The sequence below is a fragment of the Canis lupus genome, chromosome 18 (genome assembly GCF_048164855.1).
Source record: "Canis lupus baileyi chromosome 18, mCanLup2.hap1, whole genome shotgun sequence".
NCBI lineage: Eukaryota > Metazoa > Chordata > Mammalia > Carnivora > Canidae > Canis > Canis lupus.
In genome coordinates, this window is record NC_132855.1 from 54,372,321 (window position 1) to 54,385,764 (window position 13,444).

At 45.7% G+C, this 13,444-nt stretch overlaps 1 protein-coding gene across 2 annotated transcripts in view; it reads left to right on the plus strand.

Annotated features, from left to right (window-relative positions):
• Positions 1 to 13,444, plus strand: part of CPA4 (carboxypeptidase A4) — a 27,053-nt gene continuing 13,609 nt past the window's right edge. Inside the window, exons 1-7 of one of the 2 annotated variants that reach the window (XM_072784576.1) lie at positions 1 to 134; positions 5,502 to 5,583; positions 6,021 to 6,155; positions 7,242 to 7,340; positions 10,281 to 10,382; positions 11,716 to 11,820; positions 12,545 to 12,655. In XM_072784576.1, the coding sequence (XP_072640677.1) occupies positions 67 to 134; positions 5,502 to 5,583; positions 6,021 to 6,155; positions 7,242 to 7,340; positions 10,281 to 10,382; positions 11,716 to 11,820; positions 12,545 to 12,655 (702 nt within the window). In that variant the 5' untranslated portion in view covers positions 1 to 66. The remainder of the gene's footprint in view (positions 135 to 5,501; positions 5,584 to 6,020; positions 6,156 to 7,241; positions 7,341 to 10,280; positions 10,383 to 11,715; positions 11,821 to 12,544; positions 12,656 to 13,444) is intronic. The other variant, XM_072784575.1, reaches the window with a different exon arrangement.

A 13,444-nucleotide genomic window follows, 5' to 3' on the forward strand; every position in this document is an offset into this window, starting at 1 on the left:
GAGTCTGCCTCAGACTTCATATAAATATGCTTGACTCAGCCACTCTGTGACCGACACTCTTGGGACATGAAGTGGATACTATTCTTTGGGGCCCTTATTGGGCTCAGCATCTGTGGCCGAGAAAAGTTTTTTGGGTAAGTTCCTTTTGGACTTACTATTATTATTGTTACTTGATTAGTTCAGTGATATGGGAGCCAGATGGATTTGAAAATGAATGGCTGATTATACCTCAAGTGGTGTTGGCATTGGAAAAGAAGACATGAGCTCCTGTCCCAGTTCTACCCTGTGTCATCCTGGGCAAGTTCCTTCTCTCTCAGACTCAATCATATCTGTGAAATCAGGATTAGGTGGCCTGCATAGTTCCTCCCTGGCTCCCTAATCTCCTACCAGTTCTTTTACTTTCTAGTTTTTATTTCTGGGGTCAGTTCCAGGCCTCTCCTACTTTCTTACTTCTATATTATGAATTACCAAGAACTATCAGAAATTGTTTTTAATTTCTGCCATGTTTAGGGGAAAACCTGGGTCTTAGGCTTTTTGATTTCACCTTTTTGTTAATGGTGAAGGCTTTGTAGAGCTGGTACTTTCTCTCTCTCTCAAAAAAAAATTTATTTATTCATTCATTCATTCATTCATTCGAGACAGAAAGAGGCCGAGGTATAGGCGAGGGAGAAGCAAGCTCCCCATAAGGAGCTGATGCAGGACTCGATCCCAGGACCCCAAGAGCACTGATCCAAAGGCAGATGCTCAACTACTGAGCCACCCAGGTGCGCCTATAGAACTGGTACTTTTTTTTTTTTTAAGATTTTATTTATTTATTCATAGAGACACAGGCAGAGGGAGGAGCAGGCTCCATGCAGGGAGCCTGATGTGGGACTTGATCCCGGGTCTCCAGGATCACGCCCTGAGCTGCAGGCGGTGCTAAACTGCTGCGCCACCGGGGCTGCCCAGAACTGGTACTTTTTTTTTTTTAATTTTTTTTAAATTTATTTATGATAGAGAGAGAGAGAGAGAGGCAGAGACATAGGCAGAGGGAGAAGCAGGCTCCCTCTTGCACTGGGAGCCCGACGTGGGATTCGATCCCGGGTCTCCAGGATCGCGCCCTGGGCCAAAGGCAGGCGCCAAACCGCTGCGCCACCCAGGGATCCCCTGGAACTGGTACTTTTTCATCAGTGTTTGGGTCATGGGGATTCGATAGGTCTTGCCTAGTCACAGTGGTGAGAATTAACATGTTAAGGATACACCTGTACACCTTGTGTACATGTGTATGTGTGTGTTCATGTACACACATGCCCAACATGCTCCATGCAGAATGCTTTGCAGAGGTTTGCAAAGGAGAGGACATTTGAGAGGTAGGAGAGATGAAAGGATGCTGTGGTCCCCTGCTAGATTGAATTCTAAGAACTCATTACTGCATAATGCTTTGCCATTTGCAAAGAGCTTTCATGTGCATTATCTTTTGGATCACGCAACAACTCTGCCAGGCAGGGGTGTTATTTTCCTCAATTTAAACATGAAAAAACTCAGCCTTAGAAAGGGTAAGGAACCTGCCCAAGGCCACTTAGCTGGTAAGTGGGGGAGCTGGAACTCTGAAGGCAAAACCCATACCCTTTTGCTATAGCACAAGTTAATCTCCAGATAGGATCCTCTGTCTCACAGATATATCTATATCTGTTAGTTGACTCTCTAATATGCTCTCTGGCTAAAGGGACTTTGGGGTTCTTTATTGAGGTAATTACTTATACGAGATTGAGTAATTTTTATGGTGATGACTTCTTCTCACACCGGTGTCTACTGTCAAATAGCTCAGAGGGGTTAGGCATAGCAGGTGGCCAGAGAAGGAGATTTTTCCACAGGCAGCTCAGCAGTAGGTATGTAATAACTATGCTTGCTGCCGTGTGGGCTGATGCATGGAGCTGTCAGGCTCTCACTGCAGCTATTCACATGGCTGGAAAAATCTTTATTTCTCAGGATACAGACTTCTCTTACAATGTAGAGGACACCTGAGTTGAGACAGCTGGGCCTGGTGTTTGAGTGCCCACCGCTGGAGCTTATATAGAAAGAGCTGTGTGCCTGGGCTAATTGCAGATGGTTTTAACCAATGGGTCATCCTCACCCCAAAATCTGGTCTCACCCTATAGTAGGGAACCCAGCAATGGTAGTGGAATCCATCCTGGGGTTCCTGACGTGTCCCAGACACCGAGCTCAGTGAACATTTCTATTTCTAGCAAGGGGAAGCTGGCCTCTCTGTGTGTTCAAGTGGTGGGAAGCCAGGGCCAGGTTGGCTAGGAGGGGGCACGGCAGTGATAGAGATGAAGATGATGGATTTTTCCCCACCCTCACTCCCTAGCTTTTGTTTCTTCCACCCAGCTCCCTGCTGCCCCCAGCATCTCCTCTGCTGGCATCTTCTGCCCTGGTCTTCAGTCATCTTAAGGATGGGACGGTGGCCAGGGTGCCTAGAGGTACGAGGCAGGCAGAATAAAGGAAGTAGCTGCAGAACCGGTTGGAGCATCAGCAGTAGCTGGCAGGCAGTTAAGAGTTCTGTGAAACTGAGTCTTGTGGTGGCTGCTAAGCCCAGCTGGGGAGCTAGGTGAGATGGGCACAGAGAACAGGCCACTTGGCTTGCCCTCATGGCAGTGAGGGACGGATGGAAGCTCAGCCCCAGGGGCCTGTTGACTGTTCAGAACGTGGGATGAGTGTGAGGATGAGTGAGAGGAGGTCGCCAGCCATCCTGTTGGCAGCAGCTGGGTGGCTGTAGGTATGGGGGGTGGGGCAGAGTTAACAAGAGCACTGAGAACACCTGTATGGAGTAGCAGGGGTAAGCACGGCCACTTGCAAATTCCAATATATCCCCTTTCCCAGATCAATCTTCCATTTTCAGAAAGAGTTTGAGACCTCTGAATGAGTTTCCAGATAGCAGAAATAGGTTGTTTTCAGCTAGCCACATTCTCAGGACTGGGAAAGGGCATTTTTCAAATAGAGAAGGACAATTAGGGCAAGAAAATGGCAGCCCTTCACCCGGCACCTATTTATGTTCTCTCTGCTTCTAGGTTTTTGTTTTTTAAAAATTTTATTTATTTATTTGAGAGACAGAGAGTGAGAGAGAGTACACAAGGAGGGGGTGAAAGGCAGAGGGAGAAGCAGACTCCCTGCCCAGCAGGGAGCCTGACACAGGTCTCAATCCTGGGACTCCAGGATCATGACCTGAGCCAAAGGCAGACACTCCTTGCACTGAGACACCCAGGTGCCCCTGCTGGGGTTTGATGGGCTCACGCTCATGAGATCTGTCAACCCCCTCACTTTTTAGCGCCATCTGAAGACTGTCCCTGACATTGCCTCTGGGTTAGGGAAAACCTCAATGGTGAGGACAGTTGGTTCTAAAGCTTGGGCATGAGATCGCCAAGCAGATAAGGAAAAGAGCTGGGCATTGGGCAGAGGGAACAGCATGGAAGGGCATAGTACATGGTGAATTTGGGATTTCAGTGAGGCTGGAGCTAAGAGGGTAGAGGAGGAGAGACAAATGGAGAAGTGCTCCAGCCCTTCCACTCTGCCTCTCTGCACTCTATAGTTGTATCTTTATCCTTGGTGGCTTGGCTGATAGGGCATGGTGAAATGTGCTGTGGATTTACACATGCTCAGGGCCAGTTAGATCCACTGGGTTCCACTATCATGGATTATGCCCAGGAGTATGACAGTTCTATTGTGAAGTTACCACTCTGGAAACAGTAAAGCACATGCTCTGGGAGCATGTGTAACGTGATGTTCACACTCTTGAGAGCTTCTTAATCTTATGTTCCTCTTTTTTTCTCTTCCTGTTCCATTTCCCTTTCCTCCTTTCTTGTGATTGTTCTAGTCAGTGCTGTATTTTACAGATGCCTCATTTTGCCAATAGAGATGTCAGTGCACAGGTGTGCTTTCTAGAACACTCATTTTAAAGACCCCTCTTTTTCTGGAGTATTGGGGGTGGGTTGTAGTAGAGCATAAGTTCGGCATATGGGCCCTGGTACTTAGCCAGGAATAAGGATTTCCCTTCTGTTTTAAACCTGTTCCTTTTTGGGAGGCTGCTTGCCTATGTCAGGGAAATGGTAGTTTGACTCCCCATCTTCATAGGGCTGCAGTTCAACTGCTAGCAAGCCTTTTGGGTTCAGACTGAGACCTACCCAGCCAGTGGCTTCTCCAGTGTAGCCTCAACAGCTCCCAGGGGTTGTGTTTGGTGGCCCCCCTCCAAGGACCCTGTGGGGACTGGATAAGCTGGGAGAAAGTGAGCCCTTGGCACTGGCATTTCCCCCAGACCTGCCACCTGCAGTTGGAGCAACTCATCAGTAGACCTTGCCTCTTTGGGGCCGGACTAGACCCCCTGGAGATTGTCCAGAACCTCCCGGAACAAAGTAAAACCCTGAGAGTCCCATCTGGATTGGGCCAGTTTTCCTATGAGAAGTTGCGGATCTGCCACGTGAGGCTGCACATTTAGCTCCCAGTGACAGAATCATTTTCCCTGTCAACAGGTCCTTCAGCCCACAGCCCTCTCCAGCAGCTCTTCCTGCATTCATTCCTGTAAAGGGATGACGCATGTGACAGCGTCGAGTGCGGATTCATTCGGGCCGTCACCTAGCAACGGCCTAATGGCTCCCCTGGCTCCCCGAGCCGGCTGAGAGCACAAAGGCAGCTTTTCAGGCTTGGCCTTCTCCCACCCACACACAGGACTTCGGGGGGCCTCTGCCCCTGCCGCTGCTGCGGAAGTTAAATGGTGGAGATGAAGCAAGTCCGTGACAAACAACAAGGGGGGTTCGGGACTGGCCGGCTCCCTCCCGGGCCTTCTCAGGGCCCCCTTGGGAGGATTGAATCCCAAGTCAGCCCCAGCACCCTAGCTGGTATTGTAATTCGCATTTGTCTAGAGTCCTGGAGCTGAAAGGGATTGCGAGACCACCCAGCAAACAGCTCACCCTCCAAGGATGGAAGATCTATTCGCTTTTCCAGCTCTCTCCAGCATGGACCCCTCAGTACTTGCCTTTGACAGTGAAGAAGTGCTTCTTTATGTCTTGAGTTAGCTTTGCGTGTAACTCAGGAACATTCCTTTCTGCAAAATATATATGTTTTTCATTATAAAGTAATATGACCACATTACAGAAAACAGATACAAGGGGAAAAAAAGTCAGTCATCCATAATCCCACGACCCGGACATAAGCACTGTCAGCATTTGCTATATTTCCGTTGTCTGTTTTTCTTCCAATGCATCTGCTTTTTCCATACTTGTAATCATGGCATACATACAATTTTGTGTCCTGCTCTTTCACTTAATATTTCCCTTCAAGTTATACTATAAGCACTTTTTCATATTTGCCACGTAGTCTTATTTTTAATGGCTATACATTATAACCAAAGACTAGACCATTTCCTCTCATTCGGCCCAGTTATGTCTGGGACAAATCGGCTTGGGGTTTATTTGCCAGCTGAAAGCTCACCATTATCTCGTTTTGTTTTGTTTTGTTTTTCTTTCCTCCAGGGACCAAGTTTTTAGGATTAATGTCAGAAATGGAGACGAGAGCAGCAAACTAAGTCAGCTAGTGAATTCAGACAACCTTAAGGTACCTGGTTCTTCTTAGTCCTCTTGGGTATCTCTGACCCGGGTGAGGGAAGACACTTGCACCACTGACATTTTAATGCTCCTGGAGAGTTCTCCTGTATAGTCCTATATTAGTCCACATGTGCTTACATGATTGCAAGGCTTGATGGGGAGAAGTGCTGGAGATCACAGCACTGCTGTCCTGGGAGATGGGTGGCCTCAATGGGGGACTCCATCTTTCTATCTGCCACTGACTTACTACTTCTTGGCCTCTGCCAGGTATTGCCTTCTGGGCAGGCCTGACCAGACACAGCTGTGAAATGGGCCAAGTTTGCCCTTGGGTGGAAGCCAGCTCCTCAGGGATCACCCTAGCTTTTGGCAGTTGTTCTAGAAGAATGAATCCATTGTGCCTCTTACCTGAACTGTCCCTTAACCTGGTTTTATTTCTGTTATCTTCAGCTCAACTTCTGGAAATCTCCCTCTACCTTCAGTCGTCCTGTGGATGTCCTGGTCCCATCTGTCAGTCTGCAGTCAGTCAGATCCTTCCTAAAGTCCCAGGGCTTAGAGTACTCAGTGACAATTGAAGACCTGCAGGTGGGTAGGCCAAGGTCCCTAACTGGTCTTGCATAGGACAAAGCATCCAGAGTGGACCTGAGACATGTGCAAGTCCTGGTCTCTTATCCTCCATTTTATAGATGAACTCATTGAGATCCATGGACAGAAGGTACCATAACTTGTTAGTGGAACATGTTGTAGTAGAAAGGGTATACATAGGTGAGGGAGCTGGACAGAGCTGGATCCAAATCCTGATTTGGCTATCAGCTGTGTGACTTGGGGCAAGCAATGAATGTCTTGAGCCTCTGTTTCTTCATCAGTAAAATGGTAACAGCGATACCTATTTAATACAATTTGTTGAGAAAATTAAATGATTAAGTGTATGTGAAATGCCTGACAGTACCTGGTCTGTCATAGATGCCCCACAAATAATCAAGCCTCTCTCCCTTTTTGTATTTGAAGTCAAGAGGAAAGAAAAATGTGGGTGGGGGGTGGTGGTGTTGGAGACCAGTCATAAAAAGCATCTTTTGAAAAAAGAAGGAATGTCACCAGTAGTTCTCAGTGGAGGGAACATCACCACCCAAGCCAGACACCAGCCTCACGACCTGTATATGAACAGCAGGACAGTGTCTGGCTCATGTTCTCTCCTTCACCGAGGTAGGTTATGGACTAATTGGTGATTTGGCTCGGGAGTTTCCTGATGGCGTGAGCAGCTGTGAGCTTATTAATCATCCTCACATGTCACAGACATCTGCCAGGAGCCTTCAAAGTATGAGTGGTTATAAGAATTTCTTTGTTTCTGAATGGTTTCCCAAGCTGTGTATTTCAGAGGCACTGGATACCAGATGCGGGCTGATGTCTAGAGAATTCATAGTATAGAATAACCAAATAGCACATATGTTACTTTTGGGGAGTAAGTGGGTTTTGAATGGGGTGATGTACGTTGGGTGCCAAGAAGTAAGCTTTTATAGATATGTGGAAGAAATCTGACCTCCTTTTTACACCTTGACATTTGTGTGCTGAGGGTGCTGCCATCCATGGCCAGCTTGTGCCAAAACATGGCAGAAACAACATGAACCTCCATCTCTGGTGGGTCACTTCACAGCATTGCCATGTCTGTTTTAGGCCCTTTTAGATAATGAAGATGAAGAAATGCAACACAATGAAGGGCAAGAGCGGAGTAGTAATAACTTCAACTATGGGGCCTACCATTCTCTGGAAGCCGTAAGTGTCTCAGAGCAGGTTAAGATCCAGGTCATCAGCATCTGGGGTTTTGTAACTCCTTTCCTTACTTCTAGGATGCATTAGCCCTTAGCACAATACCCTTTCAGGAAGGGGCTAAAATGTGAACACTTCAGTTTCTTTATAATTCTTGGGTTGTTTATCTCCCACCAGCACCTAAAAGCATAGTGAAACACAACTGAACATTTTCTCCTACATGCATCCTTCTTTCTTAAGGCAACCCCTTAAAGAAAACCATGAAATAATTACAATCATTTCCATCCTTGTAATTCAACCTTCTTATACCCCACCATAATCCCTGTATTTTACTCACCCAGATTAAAATGTTACTTATTCCAGGCAAGTAGACAAGTGGTTATTTCCAAGGTTAACCAAATATTTCCACTTTATTTATCATGATTACTTATAATGCATATTTGTTCTATAATGTATTTTGGTGCTGTGTTTAGTTAAAAACCACTTTATATAGATGACTGACTTTCAAGGTAAGCCAACCCTTTCAATAAAAAACTCGGAGCAGAAAAATTTAATATGATATTAGAACTTGAGGAATCAAGAGGGGCTATAGAATGGGACTGTATCACATATCATACAGTTTTCTTACAATCCTCAATGTCTTCTGCAATAATCTGGAAACTCTTCTAGCTCAGAACAACACCTCAAAACGAAATTGTTATTCTCCTTCCTATATCTGCCTACATGTTATTCTTTCTATCCAAAGATGGGGTTCCTGGCAGGCTTTTCATGAGGCATATACGTCGAGTTGTTTTTCTTCTAGATGAGGGATTATTTCCAAGGTTGACCAACTGTTTTCACTTCTTTCCCATGATTGTCAGTAGCTTTGTTTATTGTGTACACTTCCAACCGCACTGCCCCTTCATCCCTTTTGTGACCAATGACATACATCTGCAAAACAGCTGGATAAAGTTAGGAGTTCAGTCCAGGGCCATGGACAAAAGCAGAGCTCAGGGCTCACAAGGGGATCAGACCCATGACGTTAGCCTCCTTACGGTGAGGCACTCCCTAGCTGAGCTAAGCGGTTGCAAATGTCACCCAAGACTCCAGGAACTCCATCCCCTCACCTGCCTGCTATGGGAGCCGCACTTTCTCATGCACTTGCTTTTGTTCTCTGGCTTTAGGGGTCACTGCCATCTGATTGCAGCTACCCTACCCTGTTCCCTGTTCCCCAGTGAGGCCTTCTGCTGTGCTTCAGTGTACCATCTCCCTCTTGGCTTGATCACACGCAGTTCTTTCTAAAAACAGCTTTGAAGAGCTCTCATCCTGTAACCGCTTAGGCCTGCTTAGGTCTCTGGCGGGAGTCTCATGTTTGTCTCAGCCAGGGTTTCCAGTTTCAGTTTTCCCGTGTGTTGTTGTGGTTGCCATTATTTCTGTTAGGTTTCCCAGCAGAGTTTCCTCCTAATCTCTGCAGTGTGAATTTGGACCCCTCTTTCCCAATATCGCTTTGGTGTTTTAACTTTTCCTGGGTGACTTTCTTGCCTCTCACGGCTCAGAGTGGGCATCTGATTTTTTTGCTTCCCTTTCTAGGGTCTGTAGGTAGAGTTTCCAGGGCCAGTTCTCAGCTCTCAAGTTCCAGCTCCTTAGTCCACGCTGGGTCCTGGGCCCTCTGTTGCTATTTCTGGTCTGCTGTAAACCCTCAGAGCCTAAGGCAGAGATCTGGTCTTGAGGCTCCATTTTCTGCCCTCTACCAGCTGGTTAGCTCCCTTTTCAGTTTCTTCTTTCTTGATTTTTAAGAAATCAAGTTTCTCCTTTCTTGATTATTGAGCTTGGCTGTGAATTATTTTCATTGTAGTTTATCTGGTTTATGTATGTATTTAGGGGATGGTTTCTTGCTTCGGCTCAGTCTGCGATATTGACTGCAACTCTGATAAACCATGGAAGCTGGAATTTTACTCAACATTGATTGCATGTTTTTCTCCTCTGTAAAGCTCCCTCTTCTACTTTTAAGGTCTAAATACACATTTATTTATTTCCTTCTTTTGACCCTCAAAACGTTTGAGCAACTAAGAAGGATGAATTCTATTTAAATCAAGATTTTTTTAGAAATTGAAACCAAATGGAACCTTTTGTAGCTATGATTTATAGCTCTTTATTTGTTCTCTTAAGGCCATTAGAAGAATCTCCAAAGTGGGGTGCTTGTACAATAGGGTGTAAGCAAGGTGCTTTACTGGAATGGAGGAAGAAACAATTACAACTCCTATTTATGTTCTGCATACATTAATATTTATTATTAATGCAACCATTTTTGTTTCTTTGTTTTATAATGTATGTCTTTGTGTGGTACATTATTCCAGTGGTATGCATAATATATATAAGTAATATACATAATATATGTACATTATAAAACGAACATACACACACACACAGGATGTATGCTAATTAAAAAAAAAACTGATGAAGAAAGTGATCAAAGGTTTGGAGAGGACCGTTTTCAAGAACTTTGGCTAAGGGGTGCCTGATGGCTCAGCTGGTTAAGTGTTTGCCTTTGGCTCAGGTTGTCATCCTAGCATCCTGGGATAGAGTCCTGCATCAGGCTCCCTGCTCAGAGGGGGAGCCTGCTTCTCCCTCTCCTCCCTTCTTATGCTCTCTCTTTCTCTCTGCTTCTGTCGCTGTCTCTGTCCCTTGCTCTCAAATAAATAAAGAAAATGTTAAGAAAAAAAAGAGAACCTTGGCTAAATGGGGTGATTGCTGATTATCCAGTCTAGTATGGCACAAAGGACCACACTTCTGGAGCAGTATGTATACACAACTCTTTCTAGTTTAGTGGCCTATAATTTTATGGAAAGATAAAATGTATTGTTTTATAGAATATTGTAGAAAAGGATTCTTTAGGCAGTTCTTCAAGAATAAGTATCCCATGACAAAATTTTTAAATGCCCCTGAGTTCACTTTTTCATGCTTCAGATTTACCGTGAGATGGACAGCATTGCCAGAGATTTTCCTGCCTTGGTGAGCAGGGTGAAGATTGGGCATTCATTTGAAAACCGGCCCATGTATGTGCTGAAGGTGAGGCCTTAGGCTCTTCAAGGAACCTGACTGGACTCAGGTACCTGGTCCCTTGTGACCAAGACCCAGCCCCCAGCCCTCTGAAGGAGGCAATGCTTTAGGATCTCCTTGACTTCAGGGATATGGGGGAGACATTTACTGGGGATCAAATTTGGTGTGACAGTGTGTCCTCTGTTTGTACCTAATATGGAAGGAAATGGAAGGAGCCTATCCTGTTGCAAGTTTTGACTAAAAGGCAGGATCAATGTGTGTGTGTGTGTGTGTGTGTGTGTGTGTGTGTGTGTGTATAGTGGGTGAGGGGTAATGGGGATGGATGAGGTGGGTTCAGTTAGTATTCCAGAAAGCTCTCAGGCCACGAGCTTTTGCCTTCATTCCTACCTCTGTAAAGCAAGACAAATTGGGTTGATTCTACAGAATCTATTCTGCATTTAGGGGTACTTTTTGGAAAAGCAATCTGGGAAGCTAATTTTAGGGTTGATGTGATTTTAAGCCCAGCCTATGATCCTTGGCTGCACAAAGCCTAATTTCTAGATATTTCTAACAGATTCAGGTCTATATTGGCAAAAGAGGTAGAAAATTTATGGCAGGGACATAAATTATATAAATAATCTGGCCAACTGAATAAAAAGGAATTTGGAGATATGAACCACGGGACAACTGATGGTGCTAAGAATATGTCAAATCCCTAGCTTCATATAAGCCCTGAAGAACCCAGACTCGTAGCTAGAATTACCAGCCAGAGGAGATTTGCCACCGAGCTGGTCGCTCTGAAATAATCCACATAAATTTAGATTATTTGCCAATCTGATGGAGACTCTGGCTTCGTTAGCACCACGCTCTGACCCAAGGCGGCCTGACCCCACGCTAAAAGGCAGGAGCCAGAATTCATTTAACGCCATTTACAAAGAGCTATAGTGAACCTCTCTCTTCCCCCTTTTAAAATCGAATTCATTTATTGCATCAACTAGAACAGGCCAGTTTATGCACCCTTGTGTCTCTCTCTGTTGGGATACCATTTGAGGTCTTTCAAGAGATACAATATTATCTCTAATCACACTAGCATGATAATTCACAATAGCAATTGTTTCCCCTTCCCATTTGCTTCCAACCCTGGAGCGGCTGGAGCTGCCTGGAGCTGCGACTGGGCCTAGCCAGCCCACCAATTAAGCTCCCTGGTCACGGATAAGCCTGATAAATAGATGGTGCCCTCAGGAACATTTGGTCTCTGAATTATCTTAAATGGATTAAATGAATAGGGGTGAACTGGGGAGAGGAGAGGTGAGCAGAGACATGGGCAAGAGGGTCACTTTCTGGCCTCTTTGTCTTTCCACAGTTCAGCACTGCAGAAGGCAGGCGGCGGCCAGCCATTTGGCTGAATGCGGGCATCCATTCCCGGGAGTGGATTTCGCAGGCCACAGCAATCTGGACCGCGAGGAAGGTCATGTCGCCCGGTATTAGCCGAGAATTGTGGTGGGCCCAGGGTGCCCCTGCAGGGTCTCATGAGGCTGGGCTTGGGCGACGAGGTGGGAAGGCACTCTGCACAGACACAGTGGGCCGGGGGCCTTTTCAGATCAGAGAAGCAAAAGGTCAGAGCCCCTTGGTCAAGCCGCTGTGGCTAAATGACAAAGTTCATTCATAGTAGCGAGCTAATGAGCTGCAGAGGTGGCCCTGAAACTCTAACCCGTAGTCAGCACCACAGGAAGGGAGTGGAGTCTTCTCATCAGTGAAACTCCGATTTAACTTTGCCTTGGGCCCTGCCCTAGCCCTCCAGATCCTCAGGGGCCTCATGCAGTCTACCATGTCCCTCTGGAGAGTCTGCTTTAAGGCGGCACTAGGGACAGGAGTGCTGCACGTGGAGGATTTATTTTCCCTGCCTGTTAGCATGGGGGCTCAGAGCCCCCAAAACTGTTAGGACATGTGGCTCTTCCCTCCCTGTTCCCACCCCCTGGAAGGAATGAATGAACCAGGCAGCCCTGGACTCATTGCAGTTGCTGTCCTCATGAAGCCACATTTCCGCAGGGTTTGAAGGGCTCCAAGAGCTTTGCAGAGAGCTGTGTCTCTGAGGGTGACAGGGAGTCTGCAGAGGGGCATCTGGAGAAGATGACATGGGCTTAGACCTTGCTGGCCAAAGCATAGCTGACAAGCTTCTGGTCTCTGCTTAGATTGTATCTGATTATGGGAAGGACCCAGCTCTCACCTCCATCTTGGAGAAAATGGATATTTTCTTGTTGCCTGTGGCCAATCCTGATGGATATGTGTACACACAAACTCAAGTGAGTAATTCTGGATGAGCCGGGCTTGAACTTAAGAAGATTTTGTTGGGAATCCTCGCTGTGCTACCTAAACAGTTGTGTGAACGTGGAGAGAACGCCCATGCATGTGCATGTTATGAGCTTCCCTGGGCTCTTGTGTTTCACTCATTCTCTGAGCTGAGAGTCACCAGGGAATATTCTTTCTTAGAGAGAATAGTCTAATGAACTCCCTATCACGGATCTGGAACAATTATCAATACTTTACCAATCTTCTTTTCATTTCCCTCCCACACAGTTTTTTTCCTTTTGTTTAAAAGCAAATCCCTGACATCAGGTTATTTTACCCAAAACATCTTTAGTATGCAACTCTGGTTGATGATAATTAAAACAAAACAAAACAAAACAAACAATACACCACTGTCACTTTTTAAAAATTAATGGAATTTCTTTAATATCATCTAATTTCCCCAATTATCTTGTAAATGTCTCTTGAGTGTGTTTGTTGAAATCAGTACCCAAATAAGGTATGTACCCATATTTGGTGGTTATGGCTCTGCAGGCTTTTTAAATCTATGGCAGTTCCCCACCCCCACCACTCACATATCTTTTAAAAATGTCACTCATTTGTTGGAGAAACCAGGTACATTTTCCTGTAGAATGTCTCACATTCTGAATTTGCCTGATGGCTTCTTTGTTGGGTGTCATTTGTTCGTGTATCCCCCGTATTTCCTATTCACTAGCAGTCAGATCTTGAAGTTTGATGGGATTCGGGTTAGTTTTTTAGGTAAGAATAAAACAGTCGCTGTGCAC